At 43.1% G+C, this 21,453-nt stretch overlaps 1 protein-coding gene across 1 annotated transcript; it reads left to right on the top strand.

Moving 5' to 3' along the window:
- Positions 1–1,782: 1,782 nt before the first annotated feature.
- CCT4 (chaperonin containing TCP1 subunit 4) lies at positions 1,783–16,796 on the top strand. The gene is made up of 14 exons (XM_050952143.1): positions 1,783–2,056; positions 4,304–4,356; positions 5,522–5,611; positions 6,372–6,480; positions 9,225–9,367; positions 11,539–11,660; positions 11,771–11,903; positions 12,921–13,060; positions 13,422–13,518; positions 13,965–14,075; positions 14,537–14,667; positions 14,797–15,031; positions 16,158–16,271; positions 16,621–16,796. The coding sequence occupies exons 1-14, from the start codon at positions 1,936–1,938 to the stop codon at positions 16,633–16,635; spliced, it is 1,614 nt and encodes a 537-aa protein (XP_050808100.1). The 5' UTR covers positions 1,783–1,935; the 3' UTR covers positions 16,636–16,796.
- The last annotated feature ends 4,657 nt before the right edge of the window (positions 16,797–21,453 follow it).

Raw genomic sequence — 21,453 nt, forward strand, 5'->3', positions numbered from 1 at the left:
CCTCCCCCCGTCGCACGTGTGCGCGTTAACAGGGGCGGGCCGGGAGAGGCCTGAGCGCGGTGGCGGTTCCTTTGTTTCCACGCGTGCCTGTGGGGCTCACATGGGCAAGGCTTGGGTGTAGCAAGCCCCCAAGCCGTCAGGGCCAGTAGGGGCCTGTTGCCGGCCCAGGCTCTGCCTCCGGGTGGGCCTTATGGGTGGCGTTGCTCCCTGCCTACCCAGACCTCGCCTATCACCTGCCCTTCAGCCCCATCAGGGCACAGCGTCGCTGCTACTAGGGCTGCCAGGGAGGTCGCGGGCAGGTCCCTAGAGAAGCCGGTTTAGACATGCACAGCCACCAGGTGTGGAAGAACAGGCCAGGGTAGCGCTACTGGAACGAGCCAGGGTGAACAGGAGCCAGCCTGCCCGTGGTGCTGCTGTGAAAAGGGCTGATGTCACTCGGAGGTGTTTCAGCAGGCGTGTTGAATGTAGGACATGTCCTGCTCTACTGGCACTAGGGCAGCCCCAGCTGCAGTACTATGTCTGATTCTGGATGCTACACTGTAGGACAAATGTGGATGAACTGAAATGTCCAGAGGAGAGCAACAAAAATGATAAAAGGTTTAGAAAACCTGATCTATGAGAAAAAGTTTTAAAAAACGGACATGTTTAGGCTTTGCTTCTGTGGACCCCCTTTAAATGCTCCAACGGCTTCATGGAGTTTCAAATAGGCCGAGTGTGCCTATTGTCCCTTTTAGTCTTTTAAACTTCAGATATTTAGTTTTAGGTCACATGCCTGCTCCTAGTCATGTGCCTTATTGCAAATTGCACAGATGGCTTCAAGGCAACAGACAAGGGAGCCCCAGGCTTGGCTTTCTGCACTTCTTAGCTGGAAAAGCCTGAGAAAGATATCTACAGGGACCAGGAGCTGGTTGTGGGGGAAGCCTTGGCTGGGGAGAGAGCTGATACCTCTATGGGCTGGTGATACTGTTATGGGTTGCTTTGCATCTTCATTAATGGAAGTACTAAGTAGAACTGTGTTGTTGTATGGAGGGGGAGTCCACCTTTCCTGGCTGGTGCATTGGCTATAATCCCCAGCATATAGTGAGATATTGTGCTCTGTTCATAATTGAAGGTACATTTTTACTTCAATGTATATTTTAAACTGGGCATCTAGGGTGCCCAGAGTCTGGGATTACTCAAGGGTTTCTTTTCCGTGGGTCGACATGATGATGTCATCAACATAGGGCAAGCAGAGTAGGGACATTCGGGGATGAGAGCTAAGGAAGCGTTGTTCTAAGTCAGCCATAAAAATGTTGGCAGACTGTGGGCCATGCGGGTACCCACAGCAGTGCTGCTGACTTGAAGGCATATATTGTCCCAAGGTGTGAAATAGTTGTGAGGACAAAATCCAGCCCCCGTGTTTGGCATATAACTAGTTCCCAAAACTGGAGGGGGTGTTGGGGAAATTCGGGGGGGGGGGTGAGTGTAGAGAAATCACTGCACCAGGTCCAGGCAGCGTCTGACTCTTGACAGACCCGCCCTCCCAGTCCCGCTCCGCACGGACCAGGCTCGGACCGCTCCTGAGAGCCACCACTCCGCGCGAGCCGCTGCTGCTGGCAGCCGGCAGGCTGCGCTCGCTGTAACGTAGCAGACTTGGAGCGAACGTTGCTAGTAGCGAAAGCCCCGCCTCGCAAGATGGCGGCTCCAGCCCCCCTCCCCTCGCGCAGACATTGCCTTTGGCCCAGGCCGACGAGCACGCGCGGGAGAGGCGGTCTCCAGTGACGTCACGCGCCGCGCCGGCCCGGCCCCGCCCCCTTTCTCCTGTAGGCCCTGGAGTGCGGGGAGGCTGAGGCGGCGCGTTCTGGAAGCTTCGCGGCGGGGATCGTTAGCGCGGGCGAGTCAGGCTGATCCGTCTCCATCCGGAGCTTAGCAGCAGCGGGGCGCGGAGCAGTCGCCATGCCGGAGAACGCGGGGTCCAGAGCTTTCGCGGGCGGCAACGGGGGCCGCAAAAGAAGCGCCTACCAGGACCGGGACAAGCCCGCGCAGATCCGCTTCAGCAACATCTCCGCCGGCAAAGGTGCGGCCTGCCCGGGAGGGGCTGTGGCGGAGCGGGGGGAGGGGAAGAGCGGCCTGTCGGGAGGGGCTGTGGCGGGGCGGGGGAAGGGGAAGAGCGGCCTGGGCCGGGAGGGGCTGTAGCGGAGCTGGGGTAGGGGAAGAGCGGCCTGGGCCGGGAGGGGCTGTGGCGGGTCTGGGGGGGCGGGGTGGCCTGGTCTGGCCTGGCTCGGCCAAGGAAGGGGAATGAGGGAATCTTTCTCCCCCAGCTCAGGGCGGGGGAGGGTCCCGGGGATCGGCTCGCTCGCTGTCCTTTTCCTCCTCCTGTCTCTGTGTGGGGAATATGAGGATGCTGCAGCTTTTTCCTAAAATCGCTGATCCCCCTCAGCCCCATAGTCGGGGAGGGGGGCGGGAGGAGCTCCCATCGCACGGACCCTGCCCCCCTCCCCTCCCCCCACTTGTTGTGAGTGAATTCTGGGGCAGTCGGGGCCCTTCGCTGTCAGGCTGGCTCGGCGCTCCCCAGGCGTTTGAAGGCGGCGGGTCAGTTTTGCTCCATCATTGTGTACGGTTTTCCTGTTCACGTGGGCCTGACAGCTTCAGGCACAGCCGCTGGGCCAGTTCTTCCCTTTAGTGAACAGGGCATGGGCCGTTTCTGTTGGGAAGAGTCTTCTTCCCACTCCGCTAGACTTGTTCGTGGTTTGTTTTATTGTTGTTTTTTGCTAGTGTGATGTTTTTATTTAAATGTAATTTTGTGGTGCCAGGATCAGAAGCTGTTGGGAGGGAAAGGCTATAGGTGGCTATTGACACAAGTCCTGGTCAGAGTATCTGGAGAAAAAGTATTGTAACCCACTGCTAGATGAGTGAAACCCTTCAGTATTTTTAAGCCTATGTGTCATGTAATATCATTAGTACCCCCACTGGATTTTAAAATACTTCATACAAATCAAGTGTTGATTGTGTTTATTACATCCCAGGGTCTGGTCTACGCTACAAAGGTTTGTCAGCAAAAGTTATGCCACTTTAATTAAAGCACTTTAATTAAAAGTACCGTTGCATGTCCATACTATCTGCTTGTGTCGACAGAGAGCCACACTAACAGCTGTGGCATCGACACAGAGCAGTGCACCATGGTACCTATCCCACTGTGCAACTGGCCGCAGGGTGCTTTGGGAAGGATTTGCAATGCCTCTTGGGGCAGGTACAGCTTCACATGATCCCTGTTTCTCAATCCCATGGTTCCAGGGATGCCCTCGTAGATTGTGAGCTGCTTTTTCAATGGAAGTGTAGGGAGAGGAGAGTGCTGTGTCTGAGGCATGGAAGACAGCAGGCTGGCCAACCTGTCCTGGGGGACAGGAACCCCCCTCATCAGCCCCACCTATGCACAGCTGTCTGAAGCAACTCCTTCTGCCTGCCTGTGGTTCTGATTCCCTTTGAGCTCTTCCACAGCCTCCTCAGCTGCTGGGAGCAGCTCTGTGAGCTCTCTCTGCTGAGGAATGTCAAAGCAGCACAGCAGTCTGCCCCATCTCCCTCCGCACCTTGCTCCTTGCAGCAGCAGTCCGCCTGCCCCTGTGTTACTAGTGCAGGGCAGAACAGAAGCATTCATGGTAATGATTTGCTCTTTGTTCCCCAAATGCAGCAGCATGCTCAGCTCTCAGATACTTCCCAGAGCTTTGAAAGGGGAGGAGCGCATGCCTGCAGGGCAGCAAAGATCAAAACAGTGAGCAGAGTGGTCAGGGCAGGCATTGTGGGATACTGGCAGAAGCCAGTTATGTGGACAAAACAAACAGCAGTGTCTACACTAATGCTTTGTCACTTTAACTTTGCGGCAAAAAGGTTTATACTTCTCATTGAGGTGACTTTAATTTGTTGGCAAGACAGCAGAGTTTTGCCACCAAAATAGCTTTGTAGTGTGTACACCCGTTTTGTAGGCAAAAGGCAGCTTTTGGTGACAAAACTTTGTAGTGTAGACAAGGCCCAAGTGTTAGAATCAACCATGAATGCCATACCCCTTATTTTTTCCTAAGTGTATTTATGCCGTATCAGTAAGTTTTCAGACTTTTTTAATAAACCAGTAAGACTTTTAATGAAGTGGAACTAAATGGCTCCATGTGAGAGTTTATCAGAGTTGTTTGTCCTTTTCTGTATAAAAGAACTGATTATGTTCAGATTGTTAAAGTTTTTTGTAAATTTCCTTAGCATTTACCAGCTTTAATTTAAAGCTGAATGTCAGTGAGTGTTGCATAAAAGCATCTCATTTTCACTTCCTCTTCAGCGGTTGCTGATGCTATTAGAACAAGCCTTGGACCAAAAGGAATGGATAAAATGGTAAGCTTTGAGACAAGTGTCTAATTATTTTTAAACCAATTATAAATACTTAAGCAAATTTCAACGGTTTTTTACAAGAATAGTTTCCTAGTTGTGTTTTTATATTCGCTAATCATTAAGATAACTTGTAGTTACATGAATATGTATTGATGATTGTTGTTGGAAAAGGCAATGCACTGATACTTTAATAGTAGTAAGAAGTTCTTTGGTTTAAAGGGAACATCAAATATTTTATGGATCTTAATGTTAAAAAATGTCTTCTGCATCTAAACTCATAAATAAGGCTACGTTTTAGTCATGAGTATTTTTATTAAAAGTCATGGACAGGTCATAGGCCGTAAACAAAAATTCATGGCCCATGACCTGTCCATGATTTCTACTATATACCCCTGACTAAATCTTGGGGGGATTGGGTGGGCTCCCTACGTAGCTCCATGCCTCCCCGGAAGCGGCAACAGCCTCTTTGCTCAGCTCCTAGGTGGAGGTGTGACCAGCCAGCTCTGCATGCTGTCTCTGCCCCAGGCAATGGCTCTGCAGCTCCCATTGGCTGGGAACCGTGGCCAGTAGGGGTAGTGCCAGCAGGTGGTGGCAGTGCGCAGAGCTGTCTGGCCACACAAGGCTGGCTCCAGCTTTTTTGCTGCGCCAAGCGGCTCCCAAAAAAAAAAGCCAAGATCGGCAGTAGCTTTACCGCCACCGCTTCATTCTTCGGCAGCAGGCTCTTCCCTCCGAGAGGGAGTGAGGGACCCGCTGCCAAAGAGCCGGACATGCCGTCCCTTCCCATTGGCCGCCCTGAGCACCTGCTTGCTGCTCTGGTGCCTGGAGCTGGCCCTGTGGCCACACTTCCGCCTAGGAGCTGAGGGAGGGGAATGTTGCAGCTTCTGGGGAGCCCCCCTAGGTAAGCACTGCACAGAGCCCACCTCGCCCTGTCCCATGTCCCAACCTCCTGCTCCTCCCACATCCAAACTCCTGCTTCTGATGGGGGAGGGATGGCTGGATACTGCCCCAGCAATGGCTGGTGCAACTGGCCCAGGGGCTGCCCGAGCTGCTTAGGCAGCCCCCTGTCCAAGTACACTGGTCACTGCAGAAGTCATGGAATCCGTGACCTCCTTGACAAACTGTCAGCCTTAGTTATAAATATGTGGTGGGTTTTTTTGTTTTCCCTCAGATTCAAGATGGTAAAGGAGATGTGACAATTACAAATGACGGTGCAACTATTCTGAAACAAATGCAGGTTCTACATCCTGCAGCCAAAATGGTAAGTAACTTTCAGCCTGTAAACCAGTATATCCCAACCTGGTTGGCAGAAGAATCTAAGGAGGTACCAGATTAATTCAGGATGTTCATGGAGCTGAGGAGAGGATAAATGTGGTTTTAGAAAGCTGCAGGGCACTAAAGTACACTGATGTTGTGGCACTGCAAGTCTGCAATGCACTGAAGTTCTGACCTTGATGCTCTTTACATGAATCTTGGGGGTGGGGACAGCCTAAAATCTAAACTTCAAATGATGGTTTGGGTGCAATGCAATGATTAAGCTTTATGTACTCTGCACAACAGTGGTTTATAGGAGGATTCTTAGATTCCAATTAACTGACAGTACACTGGGCATCTTTACTCTAATCCTTGTCATAATGTCATGGGTTAAAGTTATACCTTGGGACAAGGAGATGTTGGTAACATTGCCTGTATAAATGAGCAGTGTTGCTGATCAGTCAAGAAGCAAGGAATTTCCTGCTGTATGGACCTCACAGGACACTTATACTTGTGTATGAACAATACAGAACATATAATGGGCTAAAATATGTATTTGTACCTTTTTATGACCATGGAAAAAGATTTATATGCACAAAATTAAGGAGAACCAATCTGTATATTTAAAGTTAATAAGTAAAACCACTCTTTATACAATCCCCAGTGGAATATTAAATATTTTTCCTTCTTAATTAAGTACCAGTGGTGCATAAAAGTAACTGGTTCCAATAAATCATGTCACAAGTTCTCAAACTGTCTTTATTTAGTTGGTAGAGCTGTCCAAGGCACAAGATATTGAGGCTGGTGATGGCACCACATCTGTCGTTGTCATTGCTGGTGCTCTCTTGGATGCCTGTTCCAGACTTCTTCAGAAGGGTACGTTTTACTGCTTGGCTTTAATTAAAGGGGAAAAGGGAAGATGCCTGGAAGAGTTAATTATATAAAACTGAATATTAATAAGATTGGTTTTTGGTTAATGAAAGTCCATTAATTGTATAACTTCTTAGTGGTAAAACACTGATTTGAAAAGTAACTCAAAAGAGCTTTGTTTCTGTACTTGTTAATGTCTTATTTCTGGTGGCAATCTCAAATCATTTAGCTTCATGTTTTTGAGCTCGAATCTGCTTCCAGTATTACCAATCAAGTATAGCTATTAAAGCTATTTAGGTATTCCGAAATTTTTTTTAAATAATGGTTTATGATGGGTGAAATAATGTGGTATGAAGAAATTAACCCGCAATTTGGAGCTAGGAACTCTTGCTGGGCTTTGAGCAGATCACCTGGTCTTTATTTTTTGTAAAACAGAGATGTTTATTTATTATTATCAGGACTGTTGAGAAGATTGATGTTTGTAAAAGGCTTGGAATGTGTGAAGCAGTATAAATTGTTGTGAGGACTAGCATTTCTGCTGTACTAATCAGTGAGGCTAACAGCATGCCAGCAGCAACCAGATGCTGTGTGAAGAAGCCATTGGGGCTGAACAGAACAGTTTATATTCCTTGCTTCAACAGATTTTTTTATTTTACCCCCCCCCCTTTTTTTTTAAAGGCTTGTTTTTCAAACAGAACAACTTAAATCAAAAAAAGCTTGCCTCAAGTAGGGATTGGTTTGATCTCTCCGTCTGTATACATGGCAGTTATGCAGTGCCTCTCTGCCACAACAGTGCTCATGCTGGTCAACTCACAGGGCAGGAGAGCCCTATCAGCTCTTAACCTTACTATCACAAAAGTACAGTAGGCACTGATACTGGTGCTGAACAGTGGAATGGTCTGCAAGGCAAGTCACTTTATTAAATAAGCACATTGGAATTATCAAAGGGGGATACTTATAAGTAGTCACCTATATTAAGGCAGAACTAACTTGTCAGACCTGAAGTGAACCGCATTACTGTCTGAGAGGAAGGATGTAGTTAAAACATTGGACTGGGACTTGAGAGATCTGGGTTCAGTTCCCAGTTTTTGTCATGACTTCATGTGACCATGGGCAAGTCACTTGAATCTCTTTGTGCCCCAGTTCCACATGTATAAATTGGGGAATGTTGGTACTTCCTTACCTCAGTGGTAAATCCGCTAATGACTATGAAGCACAGGCATACTGTATTGATGGGAAGGCCATATAAATATCTGATTAGATCAAATATACAAAAAGTCTGTAACTCTGTGTATAAATCTATTCAATATAACCTAGCCTAGAATGGTCCTTATTAATGTAATATCTCTAGGTAATACTTGGATATCTCTTTGTAAAATTTTGACATAAATTTGTGTGCAATACCCAGATAGCTAGGAACAGGGTTATTCGGCACAAACCTGGCCTTTTTGAAAGGTAAGCTTGCAGTAATGTGCTGAATTCCCCATTGTTCTCTCCTTAATTTCTCAAACAGCAGAATAAATATGTGGCAATATCATTTTTCAAATAAAATTATTCAGTTATCATCTTGAAACCTTTTGAAACTGGGGAGAAATTACCATAGAATAGTAAAAAGGATCCCAATCAAAATCTGTTTTCAAGCTCGGTAGTATTGAGTTTGCATGTTTAGTGGACAATTATAGCAGCAATTTCCAATCTTGTCTTACACCCACCCACTCTCCCTTTGTGCTTGACATCTGGACTTATTACCAGTGTACCCTTACAGCATTCCTTGCAGTTATTGCCTTATTTTGTCAGTTTCTGTCCTTTTCTTTTTTTCCTTCTTTTCTTTCTATTTTTACATTCTCATTTTTGTTCATCCTGCCTCAGTTTTTGTCCCACTTCCCAAAGGCTCTGCTCTCTTTTCTTCCCTCTTTACTGCTGCCAGCTGCCCATTCTCTCTAAATTTCTCCCACTGCTGGTGCTAGCCAGCAATACTGTCTGCAGCCAGTCTGTTGCTATAAAAGCAAGAAGTACGCTTTACAGGAAGTGTGTGTGTAACACCAAGAGCAGAAGTAGGGGATGTGCAGCTGGTATTGGCAGCGAAAGCAGCTCCTTGTGACAAGGCAAAGGGATATTGGGTGCATCCTAAAGTCACCTGGGAAACCTCTTTGTAGGTGATGGGGCACCATAAAGAACAACTGTTAAGGTTACTTAGGTCTGAACCCTGTTTTGTTCGTAAAGGTTTTATAAACATAATATGAATATATTTGTTTTCATAACACTCTTAAAACTGATGAATACGGTTTTGTGGGATGTAAGTATTTGGGCTTCAAACACTTCAGAGAGAGAATGAGAATTAATAAGTAAAATTGAGATTAGTTCACTTTCATTATTCAAGTAGAGAAAACTACAAATAATAAAACTGTTTCTGTTGAAATGTTAGTTTTAGATAATTTGTCACTATCAGTCCAAAAATCAAATGGTATTGTAAGAACATAAGAATGGCCCAACTGGGTCAGACCAAAAGTCCATCTAGCCTAGTATCCTGTCTTCTGACAGTGGCCAGTGCCAGATGCCCCAGAGGGAATGAACAGAACAGGTAATCATCAAGTGATCCATCGCCTGTAGCTCATTCCCAGCTTCTGGGAAAAGTTGAAGCTGGGATGAGATTGTAAGTGGAATGAACCAGCTTCTAAAATTTAAAGAAAATCAAATGATAAAGTTAAGTGAACAATTAGTCTGAAAACTTGAATTTAAACTTCTAATAGGAATCCATCCCACCATCATTTCGGAGTCATTCCAGAAAGCTTTGGATAAGAGTACTGAAGTCTTGACCGACATGGGACAGCCAGTTGAACTAAGCGACAGAGAAACCTTGCTAAATAGTGCAACTACTTCACTGAATTCAAAGGTAGTAATTATCCAATTAGTGGGGGTGAATGGGGGGGTTATTCAGCCTAACTACTGCGTAAATTAACTGTAATGTGTTCACTGGTATTGTTTTACACATTTTCCCACTCTTTGTATGTCATTTGTCCCTTTGTTCTATATTTCTGTAGTGTTTAGCAAAATGAATTCTCTAGGCGCTGCCATAATACAAACAATAAGTACTGCTCTTTTAAATCCAGTAATTCATTCATTTATTAGCTGAATTCAGATCTTCTTTGAACTAGACTGTTTTCTTTGTACTGACTTTTTTTGTGTGGTTTATATTATTGTTTCTATGTGCCAGATTAATAGGGACAATAGATAATTTCAGTAACTGTTCCTGGTCATCTAGCATGCAGACTTTTCATGATGCTGCAGTTGATTGATGCTGACAGAACAAGAAGTAATGGTCTCAAGCTGCAGTTTGGGAGGTTTAGGTTGGATATTAAGAAAAACTTTTTCACTAGGAGGGTGATGAGGCACTGGAATGGGTTACAGTACCTAGGGAGGTGGTGGAATCTCCTTCCTTAGAGGTTTTTAAGGTCAGGCTTGACAGAGCCCCGGCTGGGATGATTTAGTTGGGAATTGGTCCTGCATTGAGCAGATAGTTGGACCAGATGACCTCCTGAGGTTCCTTCCAACCCTGATATTCTTGGATTCTATGATTTGTATTTACTCGCAACCTAAAAATTTAACTGAATTTAATCTTAGTCACATTTCAATCTGAAATTTTTATCTACTATATTTAGGTAGCACCTAAGATTAATAAAACTGAATACAGACTAACACAGCTGCTACTCTAAAACTGAAAGAACAGTGAAAAAAATTGTCCCCTCTTTCAGTTGGCTTACTTTGGGCATTTAACGTCATCTTGTATGTAGTCCATTACACTGTTTCCTCTGTCCATGTGGGTTTTTCATACTGCACTGGGGAGAAACTTTTTTTAAACAGTCATTTTAAGCCTAACTCCCCAAATTGTCAGGGAAAGCTCCCAAAAGCAGCTTACTTCTGTTCCCTAAAAAGATGAGATTTCACATTTACTATGCCTTTAAATGCAAAGACTATGAAGACACAATTTTCTTATAGTTCTATTACACTTTTGAATCATAAGTTTATTTAAAAAATGTTTCCTCCATATCTAAATAATATTGCAGTTGATTACAAGCTTTACCTACCATATCTGCTCTCCGACTCTGTTTGCATAATCCATGCTGTTCTTTTATGTCGAGTTAAATGTTTTCTTATTTGCTTTTTTTAATGGGGGAGGGGAGAGTCAGAGATCATGACATCCCCTGATCAGCACAGAGGAGGGGCCTGCATGCACAGATCTTACCCTTCTATTGTGGAAGTGATATTGGTTGCCTTTGTGGCACAATCCGTCTCCTCTGCAGGGTCCCAGGAAGAGCTTTTCGACACCAGAATCTATAGAGAAGGAAGGGGTTTGGAAGGGTCCACATTGGGCAGCAGAGGAGATGTATACATGGGTCACTTTCCCCATGGGTCCAGTAGAGTCTATGCAAAAAAAGAATAATATGGACCCAGGCTGTACTTCCTTTTCTCTAGAAGTCACTGTGCATTGGGGAATTCATTTTAAAGGCAATTCCTTGGGATGACTGAAGACAAAGAGGGGTCTTCCTCCAACAGAAAAATGTGGGGCAGAGCTCTGAGGTTCCCTTCAATGTTCTTTCTGTGTGCCAGGTCGCAATACCACTCACTCAAATTTGGTCCGGCCACCCCCTCCATGATGGGGGATGGACAAGCCAAATGCAAGTGCTCTTGCAACCCCATGAGTAAGTGGGAAGGCTTGCTGTACCCTCTATAAAGTTTGATGTGCCTGCCCCCCAATTAAGAATGACTGTGCTAGGCCTGAGCATAGGTTTTTACCACAGAAGCAATTGTTCTACCTTTTGTTGATAACCCAGCATGTACGAGTAATACTACAGTAATAAACTGCTCATTGGAAGCGAAAATATGAAGAAATCAGATGTCATTTTCAAACTATATAGGGTTATAAGCACAAAAGAAAAGCAATGAGATTATGAATGGCTTGCTAGTGTAATTTTGAAATTGATATTTTCTTAATTTTGATTATGCCACTAAGTTGAAGTGTTCTTCCGCACACTAAGTTTATTTATCTTAATTAAATCCCTTTAGGTTGTATCTCAGTATTCTAGTCTCCTTTCTCCAATGAGTGTGGATGCAGTGATGAAGGTGATTGATCCAACTACAGCTAGCAGTGTAGATCTTAGAGACATTAAAATTGTTAAAAAGCTTGGGTAAGTAGCAATCCATATCTAACAGTTCTGCTAATTACAGTAACTTGTCCAACTTTTAAAAATTGTTTCCTTAAAACATTAAATTAATGTTTTACTACTCTTGTTTCCAGTGGAACAATTGATGATTGTGAACTGGTTGAAGGACTAGTCCTCACTCAGAAGCTGGCGAATACTGGTGTAACTAGAGTGGAAAAAGCCAAGATTGGACTCATTCAGTTTTGCTTGTCTGCTCCAAAGACTGATGTGAGTTAGCCTGATCCTGCTGAATTTAATATCATCTTTGTGCATGGGGATTTACATGTAATTAGACAGTGAAGAAAAAAAATACTCCTTAAGAGCTTGTCTACGCTGCAGAAGCCATCGCAGTAATTCAGTCGGCTTTCGGTGTCCACACTGCCCTCCCTCTGCTGGTGGTGTGCATCCTCACCAGTAGCACTTGCACTGACTGAAGTGGGGCACTGACAGACGTGTGGGACTCACAGCAGGAGCCTCCCACCTACCAGCGGGATGACAGTCTGAGCGGTGAGCCAGGCATCAGTTTCGTGGTGCTCTGTGGCTCAGAGCAGCAGGTCAGGGCTCACAGCTGGAGCTCTATGCTGTGAATTTGAGCCACACTGGGCTCACAGCTGAGGCTGTCACCCCAGGGTGGGGGCTCCAGCTTTGAGCCTGGCACCCGGCTGACAGCTGTGGGAGGGCCAGCTTAGCCCAGTATTGAGCCTACCAGCAGCGAAATTAACATTCTTGTCAGTTTTGTGTGAGCTCAGCAGCCATGAAACTGACAAGAATGACAGCCAACAGCCCAAGTAAGTTGCGTCACCCTAACTACAGGAACATAAGTGCTATGTCTCATGGAGGTGGAGTTCTGATGTCAGTTAGCTGGCCATTTACTTTGGCGGAAGCAGCATTCTAGTGTAGACACTGGCATAATTACGTCAATGTAAACTGCCTTGTGTTAACCTAAATCTAGTGTAGACCAAGCCTAAGTCTGTTATAGTCACACATAACTTTCCTGTTTCACAAATTATATCAGAACCCCATTAGTTTAAAACTAATCATGTAGTAGTAAAAGGTTGTAACTTAAAACCACAAGTCCTTGTATTGGAGCATTAAAATGTGTATAGATGCAATAGTGTAGTCAGTCTTGTTTGCCATACATCACAACTGCACTGAATTATAGAAACAGCGTGAACAAGAAGAAATGTACTTCTGAGCTTACATTCAGTAATTTTTGAAGACATTAAATATTTTTCTCTTTTATAGATGGACAACCAGATCATTGTTTCTGACTATGCTCAAATGGACAGAGTATTACGTGAAGAGAGAGCCTACATTCTAAACTTAGTTAAACAAATTAAAAAGGCTGGATGCAATGTTCTGCTCATTCAGAAGTCTATTCTACGGTATGCTAACTGCCTGAAAAAATAACACTTTTGTTTCCTAAGTAACTATTAGATTAAAGCATCGGTACTCTTCATAAGCTGAAGCTGAATTGTAACATTAACATCAAGGGAGGAAATTTCAAAAACTGGTTCCTTCTGAAGCCCCTGTACTTTCAGTGAGCATGCAGATTCTGTGTCACACCCTCTGAACAATAACATACCTCCGACTTCACAATTTTTGTTTTTTATAAGCCAATACTGAAATTCTTCAGTGGATTTTTATTACTATGACACAAATCCTAATTATAACTAATAATCACATGCTAGCACTATTGGTTTTATAGTGTTGTGCATTCACTTTTTGAACTGTCTTTGATTTTAGGGATGCTCTTAGTGATCTAGCACTACATTTCTTGAACAAAATGAAGATCATGGTGATTAAAGATATCGAAAGAGAAGACATTGAATTTATATGTAAGGTAAGGAAGTGTTTTGTTTAAATAGCTGTGCTGAAGGATATCTATACCCTGTCACTGCTATATATAACTTAAATGAACCATAACACCTTGTTTTATTGGAGTGGACTTTGTGAACCCTCCCCTCCCTACACACATACAGACACATACCCTCTCTCTCTCTCTCTCTCTCCCCCTCCCCTGTGTGTATGCTCGTGTGTGCGCACACACACACACACACACACACACACACACACCACGTATGAATAAACAGGATAAATATCTCCAAAAAACTTAACTATATTCTCATTCCCTTTTATCTCCAAGAAATATAGCAAATGGTCAGGCTCTTGGGGGGGGGGGGGTAATGGGAGAGTAGGGCATCTATATTAAAGCAATTGTGAACCAACTATAATGTATAGAAAAGTACACTAAACTGTATATTTTGCCTGTTTAACTTGTTCCTGTAGACAATTGGAACCAAGCCAGTTGCTCACATTGATCAGTTCACTGCTGATACATTGGGATCTGCTGAATTGGCAGAGGAAGTCAATCTAAATGGTTCTGGGAAGCTAATAAAGGTAAGGAACAGAAATTAACATCTTTCTTTGCTGATTATAAGATAATATAATTTTAAAGGGTGGTACCTCAAAACTTGCCTGTTCTAGAAATGAATGAGAGCTGAAACTTCTAGATTTTTCTGTAGTATGCAACAGTATTTACTTCTATTATCATTTTGTATTACTGTAGTACAGAGGACCCCTAGTCATGGACCCCTCATTGTGCTAGATGCTGCACAAATGCAAAACAAAAAGACAGTCCCTGTCCCTGTAGGCTGACTTGATTGTATTGACTTTGTAAACTTAGTGTGGTTTACCAGAGCTCAATCTCTGTTAGGTAACTGAATATGTCAAGTCTCGAGCCTTAATCCAATATAACTTTCATTCCTTGATAATGGGTAATATTCCAGATTTTAAGTTTTCTTACTATTTTTTGTTTTGGTTTGGGGTTTTTTTGGTCCAGCTATGTTTCTATGTTCTAGATTACAGGCTGTGCAAGCCCTGGAAAAACTGTTACAATTGTGGTACGTGGATCCAACAAACTAGTAATGGAAGAAGCTGAGCGTTCCATTCATGATGCTCTGTGTGTCATACGTTGTTTAGTAAAAAAAAGGTAATGCTTTCTATTATGTAGTGGCTTCATATACCAATAATACAGTAAACTGTAATCACTTAAACATTTGTCAAAGGCCACAGCTTGTATTTTTTTAATAAAATGTTAGGTTTTTTTGTTTTCCCTCAGAGCTCTAATTGCGGGAGGTGGAGCACCAGAGATCGAATTAGCACTGCGCTTGAATGAGTATGCTCGCACTTTGAGTGGTATGGACTCATACTGTGTCCGTGCATATGGAGATGCAATGGAAGTCATCCCATCTACATTGGCTGAAAATGCAGGCCTTAACCCTATTTCTACTGTAACAGAGCTGAGAAACAGACATGCACAAGGAGAGAAAACAGCAGGCATTAATATCAGAAAGGTAATATACAAAAGGATTATACATCTGTGATGATAAATTAAAATGTTCAGTTCTTTTTGGGCAAAATTAATTGAGAATAAAGACAGATAAAGGTTGCCCAAGACTGTCCTCCGTCAACCTCCTGTATCATTGCAACATAACAATTGAGCATTTTTATAGTCTGACACACCAGATAACCAGTGCTTTTAAAAACTAATCAGAAGAACTGGTTAGAAATCTTTTCAGAATTTTTTTTGATGGTAAATGCCCTTTTTGCAAAAATTAAATATTTCAACTGAAAACTTCAACCCAGCTCTCCACCTCTCCTGCAACCTGGATGCCTCTCTTGTCATCTTTATGGGCAGCCAACAAGCCAAAAAATTCTGTGTTCTCCTGAAATGGAATTTTTCAGAATTTCTGTCCCATGAGAAATTTCACAGTTTTTATTTTTTGTCCTAAATGGGACAATATCTTGGGACAATGGGAAAATATCAGTTTTCCATGGGTTAGAAATTGTATTTTCCAGCCATCTTTGCTAGTTAGCAATTTATTTGTCTGCTAAAAGTCTCAGGTGCACTCAGAAAATTGTGTAGGTGTGTAGAGAGGATGAGTTCCAGACTCTGCCATGACATCCAGTGCAATGGTACTTTCAGTAGTTTTTTTTTTTTTTCTTTTTTCAAAGCCATAAGAACTAGAGTATCACTTTTTTTTTTTTTTTCCCCCCCAATATTTTTAGATGCATGAGCACAGGATGTACCCACCAGGGAAAATATCTGCTCAGTCCGCTGCTGTGAGCTGGCCTGTTTTTTGACACCCTCCCCTTTGCTTCCTTAGTAGCTTGGAGTATCTAGTTTCTTGCCTGGGCATTGGACCGGACAGTAGCATTGGGTGGGCATAGCTTCACAAGTATCTGGTGTTGAGTGGATTTCCTGAGTATTGCAACATAAATTTTATACCACAGCATTCCTGCTGGGGACTGAATGGGTTCAAATGAACTGTACATGGCCATCTGCTCATAAAGTGTTTTTTTTTTCTCTTTAAACTATGGTAGGCAGGGGGGCTACTGGGGATAATTTACAAGTATGTTTAAATCAGATTTGTGGCATCCGCTTTTATACAAACTGAGGATACAGTTCTGGTTCTGTAGGGTGGAATTTCCAATATCCTGGAGGAGTTAGTGGTCCAGCCTCTGTTGGTGTCTCTCAGTGCTCTGACACTAGCTACAGAAACTGTCCGCAGTATTCTTAAGATTGATGACGTGGTAAGTAATATTTTTGATTATTACTTTCGTGTTCTGTTTAAGATATCCCTTACGTTAAGGATTTGTATTTAAAGTAAATATTTTACGATTATTGTATTTCTTGCCCTTATAGTCCTAGGAGTTATATGCCATTTACATGTAATTCATCAGTCTTCTGATTACTGAAACTATGAAAAATGAAACAATCGTTGTGGGAAAACAATAACCAAAACCAAGTATTGGTAAATACAGCAGCCAACTTAAAGTACAGAATACAAAAGGATTAGATATGGAGTTGTATCTTTAAAGTGAGGGATGTTGATAATTGTTTCCCATCCACATGCCTGATCATGTTAACTTGTCTTTGCAGGTGAACACTCGATAAGGTGACTAAAGGAAATGGCAGTACAGGCGAGAGTACCACAGCATAGTTTGGAGTAAGGGATTCTGTGAAGAAACCTATGTCAAGCATTCTTCTAAAACCCACTTAAGTTTATGTACTTTTATCAACTTAATTTAATAAAATCTCTGGTTTCAAGAGGCAAACTTTGTTTGTAAATGAAGGTGCAGTATTCTATAACTGAAACTTGGCATTAAAAACTCTCACCAGAGTAGTACTAAAACAAATGAAAATGTTACCACTTTTGCTCTGTATTAAATCATGCACATTCATTCACACTAATCCTGTTTTTGATAAGTAAGAAATCTTCAGTGCAAGTTGTTAGCTTCTGTAATATCTAGTTTGAAATAATTCTCTTACTATGGAATCTTAGCAGTAACTGCAGTACCTCAGAGCTGTTTTCCTCCAAAGGTTGTCCAAAACAGAGTAATATTTCCTATCCAGAAAGCCTGACAAACATCCATCCTCTTACCCAGGCAGTTGCTACAGCCACTAGGGTGCATGGCAAGTATAGGATTGTACTGTGCCCTGTAATTTCAAATGTACATTTCTTTCTGCAAATGTCTCTTCATCCATTAATGCCTATATACAAGTGTATTTCCTCTCAGTCCACAGCCCTTCAATAAACTTCATTGTAGTTCAGCTACCTAGGACAATGTCTTCTAGCTTTTAATTGCTAAAGTTTCCTTCATTAACTGCAAATGGAAATACTTAGTAGTTGAGATTCTTAAACAATAAGTTTCAGGGCCACATTCTAGTGTTTGGTCATTAGTTGCCATGGTATCTTGGTAATAAACCTGCCAAACACAGCCTAATACAGGATTGAAAAGCTGATCTAATCTTCTAAATACTAATTTAGATATTTTCTAATTTTTCATGTTTTGACCTTATGGAAATATGCTGCCAAAACCAATCCCATACTGACTATACAGGACTTTGCTCAATCTTAGATTTCTTAATATTAAACACCTTTTTTTATGTAGGTGCTCAGCAGTTGATAAATATACCAAGCATCAATTCTTGGTTTCTGATACATTATTTGCTGAATGGGGATAAGTTAATAAGACAGCTTCCATATTTGATAGTTACTAAATGATGAGGGTAGTAATTAGTTACACAAATGGACTATTACCCACATTATTGTAGTGCAGCATGATATAGGAAGATGCTTCTGACTCCTGTGGAATAGCAGCAGTGTATTAACTGGTGTATAATCTCTTCTAAGAAAACAATAATGTAGCCTGATTTTAGTCCTTGCTAATCATTCAGCTGGTCTTTCTATCCCTCTCAGTGCTTCCTGCCTGCTGTGGATTAGATATTTTGTGGGATCTGGAGGCACTGAGGTGGAGGGGAGAGGGGTGAGGGCACAGCATGCTCGGGGGAGGGGAAAAGCAGGGGTGGGGCCTTGTGGGGAAGGAGTGGAGTGGGGGTGGAACACTCTCTGGCAGATTAGAACCTCAACACCTGTGTTCCAGGCCCTGCATCCCCCTAGGGACAGTCCTGGTCCTAGATGTGGAGGATATTAAAAGCATGACTATCTTAGAGAGTATCCTCTTGTAGCTAATTGAAAATGGACTAAAATTTTTCACAGTTTCAGTTATTTTGATAATTTATTTCAAAATACCTGTCAACAATACACACTAGAACAAAAAAGATTTCCCTAAGAATAGAGTTAAAGAAACCCCTATGACAATCCAGTTCCAGTTGCAGGGGGCGGGGCCTGCATGGGGCCCCAAGAGTCCAGACACCTGCACCCCTCTCCCATAGACCCCAGCTGTGGAGTGAGTCCAGACGCTCACACCCCACTGCATCCCCCAGAGCCCATACTTACTCTTCCCTCCTCGCCAGCTTTTTTTTATTGTCCTACTGAGAGAAGTGGTATGGTGCGACCGTGCCCTGCCCTTCCTCCCCCTTTGCCAGAGATGTCTTCTGCGCCCTCTCCTGTTTCCAAGACAAAGGATCAAGTCGGGTAGCCAGAGCATGCAGCCTCTATAGCTATCACGGCCTGCAGAGTCTAAAAGCCCCTAGTGGTGGCCAGACGCTCTGCAGCCCCAATTCTGCAGGAGAAACATGGAATTCTGCACAAATTCTGCATTGTGCAGTGGTGCAGAATTCCGATAGGAGTATGTTTCCAACACTTAGTTTTAAACAACATTCAAATCCACTACTTTTGTTCTTTTTACGGTATTCTTAATTAGGTTTTTTCCTTTTGAGTGTTCACTGGGGACTTAAAGGAACAGGGAGTTTTAGTATACCATTTCTACCTCCAGAGAGATGAGTTGAAATCCTTGCATGCATCAAGTATAAAATGTTTACTTCAAAAAATCTTCACAATGTCACTGCTCAACGGGCTGCTACTTTTAGAATAGAATGAAGTATTCCAACTCAGCAGTAAGGGGCTGGTAAAGGTGCAACTAGAACCCATATTCCTGCCCTGTTGCTATTATGAGTGAGCATTAAAACAAATTTCCCCTTCCTCAGATATGGTTTTAGTAACCAATATAGCACAAAGAAGCTTTAAGAGCTACTCAGGTGGCCTTTGGCCAATTAACTTCCCCAGCTGGGAATGTCACTCCAGAGAAAGAGCTTGGCCCTACCCATGTCCACATTAAATGAAAGCTGCCAGCAGGATGCCAGAACTGACTTTCTTGCTAGCTCTCTAACCAAGGGAGCTGTGATCAGACGCAATTGCCAGCACTGGCACAATCACATATGGAGTGGGGACCGCACCACCATGCCATCCTTTAAGGCTCAGCAGTGCCTTTGCCTTGGTCCTTAATAATTACATTCAAGATACCTAGTACTCCAGTAACATTTTGTTACAATCTGTGTGCATGCATACTTCCACTTCATTGGCATCTATACAAATTTCAAAAGGAGCCTTGTACACTTTTTATAAGGTAAATCCAACTACATACACATTTATATTTAATAATTTTTTTAGTAGAGGCATTAGCAGCCTGCTGCATATCCTTATATTCTACACTAGTTAGCACTAAAGCACTGGGTGGGTTTTGCAGGTTACAACACTGGTAGCCTTAAAAGGCCATACTATTCTGGGGCTCATTTGGAATAAGTTTTTTAAAAGGTCAAAGGTAAGTTCATGGTCCATCAATGGCTATTAGCCAACCTGGTCAGAAATGCAATGCCATGCTCTGGGTAATCCTGAGCCTCTGACTGGCAGATGCTGGGACTGGGTGTCAAGATGGATCATTTGATGACTGCCCTGTTCTGTTCATTCCCTTTGAAGCATCTGGCAGTGGTTACTGTTAGAAGACAGGATACCGGGCTAGATGAACCATTGGTCTCACCCACTATGTCCATCCTTATGTAAGAGTTAAAATAATGTAAAATATACTATTTTTTGTGCACTTTATTTATTTTGCACAACCGCCTATGGCCTCACCTGTGTTGTACTCAAAGTACTATACAGGATCTTTTCAGGGGGATTAAGGCAAAACGCCACATTTATTAGTAATACAGATATCAATTAATACTCTATGATATGCATATGAGATATATATCACAGTCATGCATTCACACACAGACACAAACACACTCCGTCTTGCTGTTGTTACCAACTAGTTGCTCCCCTTAACTGCACTGGCCAGGTGAGTTAGATGGGGGAGGGGTGGAGCCGGGCTTCTGCCGATCAAGATCGATGCTCCGATGGTGACAAGACGAGACCCGGGGTCCTTCTGCAAGGCACCTTGTATTTATAGCAGTTTCCCTCTTATGCAAATCTAGACCAGATTCAAAATCTGGGTCTGTTTCCGTTGGTCTGTGTCCATTGGTCTTTGTGCTGTTTTTCTTTGGGTGTTGTCCCAATGCTGCTCAAAGAGGGTGTTTTCTAAAGAAGGTGCTTGCTTCTAATCCCTGAGGCCGTCAATATGTCTGCTCTTCTTTATTGGGCCCACTTAACAAGTTGTATTGTCCTTTGCTCTGGCTCCCATTCCCTCTTCAACTGTTGTAGCTGTCTGGAGGTGGGTGTCTTTCTTCCAAGCCTCACTCATTCACACCTCATTCAGTCAATAGGGCAATTGATTACAGAGTGGGGGGAAGATCTTATTCTACTTCTAGCAAAAAGGCACATGTTTCTTTTACTTTAACTATACTATCCTTAGGGGCTATAACATTTGATACAAAGTTTTCTATACTATCCTTAGGGGCTATAACATTTGATACAAAGTTTTCTACCAATTTTCTATATAGGGATCTAATACAAAGTTGTATGAAAATAAAGAGGCACAATGCCAAGTCATATGAAATACAAGATAACATCATGCCAGATGCAATGTCATAAAGATAAAGATACTTAATACAGAGATTTCTCTACACCTGGACCCTTTGATCATCCTCACCTTGTGGGAATTGGGACCTGTACAATGCAGCATTTTCCCATTCACTTTATTTCTTCATGGCCTTGTACAACTTTAAATAACGTGTGAGTCACCCAATATTATTTCCTTAGGATGACTATTTTGACTGTAACAGGTTGACATCACTCCTTTTATTTAATGGTCAGTTATCTATGGTTCCAAAAACATTACATGTAGACACATCTGAGCTTGGGAATTGGGTCCCAAGGAGAAAGATGTGCTCCTTGGAGTGAGAAGTTTGGTAGCTTCCACAAGTAGGTACTACTAGGACTCTAAGGGTATGTCTACATCTACAATTTTGCAGCGCTGGTTGTTACAGCTGTATTAGTACAGCTGTATAGGGCCAGCGCTGCAGAGTGGCCACACTTACAGCAACCAGCGCTGCAAGTGGTGTTAGATGTGGCCACACTGCAGCGCTGTTGGG

This window comes from Gopherus flavomarginatus, chromosome 4 (assembly GCF_025201925.1).
Source record: "Gopherus flavomarginatus isolate rGopFla2 chromosome 4, rGopFla2.mat.asm, whole genome shotgun sequence".
Classification (NCBI taxonomy): Eukaryota; Metazoa; Chordata; order Testudines; family Testudinidae; genus Gopherus; species Gopherus flavomarginatus.

Excerpts from the sequence above, each read along its gene's own strand:
- CCT4 (XM_050952143.1), top strand. The coding sequence starts at position 1,936 with ATGCCGGAGAACGCGGGGTCCAGAGCTTTCGCGGGCGGCAACGGGGGC. Across the intron at positions 14,076-14,536 it reads GTTCTGGGAAGCTAATAAAG|ATTACAGGCTGTGCAAGCCC; the intron begins GTAAGGAACAGA and ends TCTATGTTCTAG. Across the intron at positions 15,032-16,157 it reads CAGGCATTAATATCAGAAAG|GGTGGAATTTCCAATATCCT; the intron begins GTAATATACAAA and ends CTGGTTCTGTAG.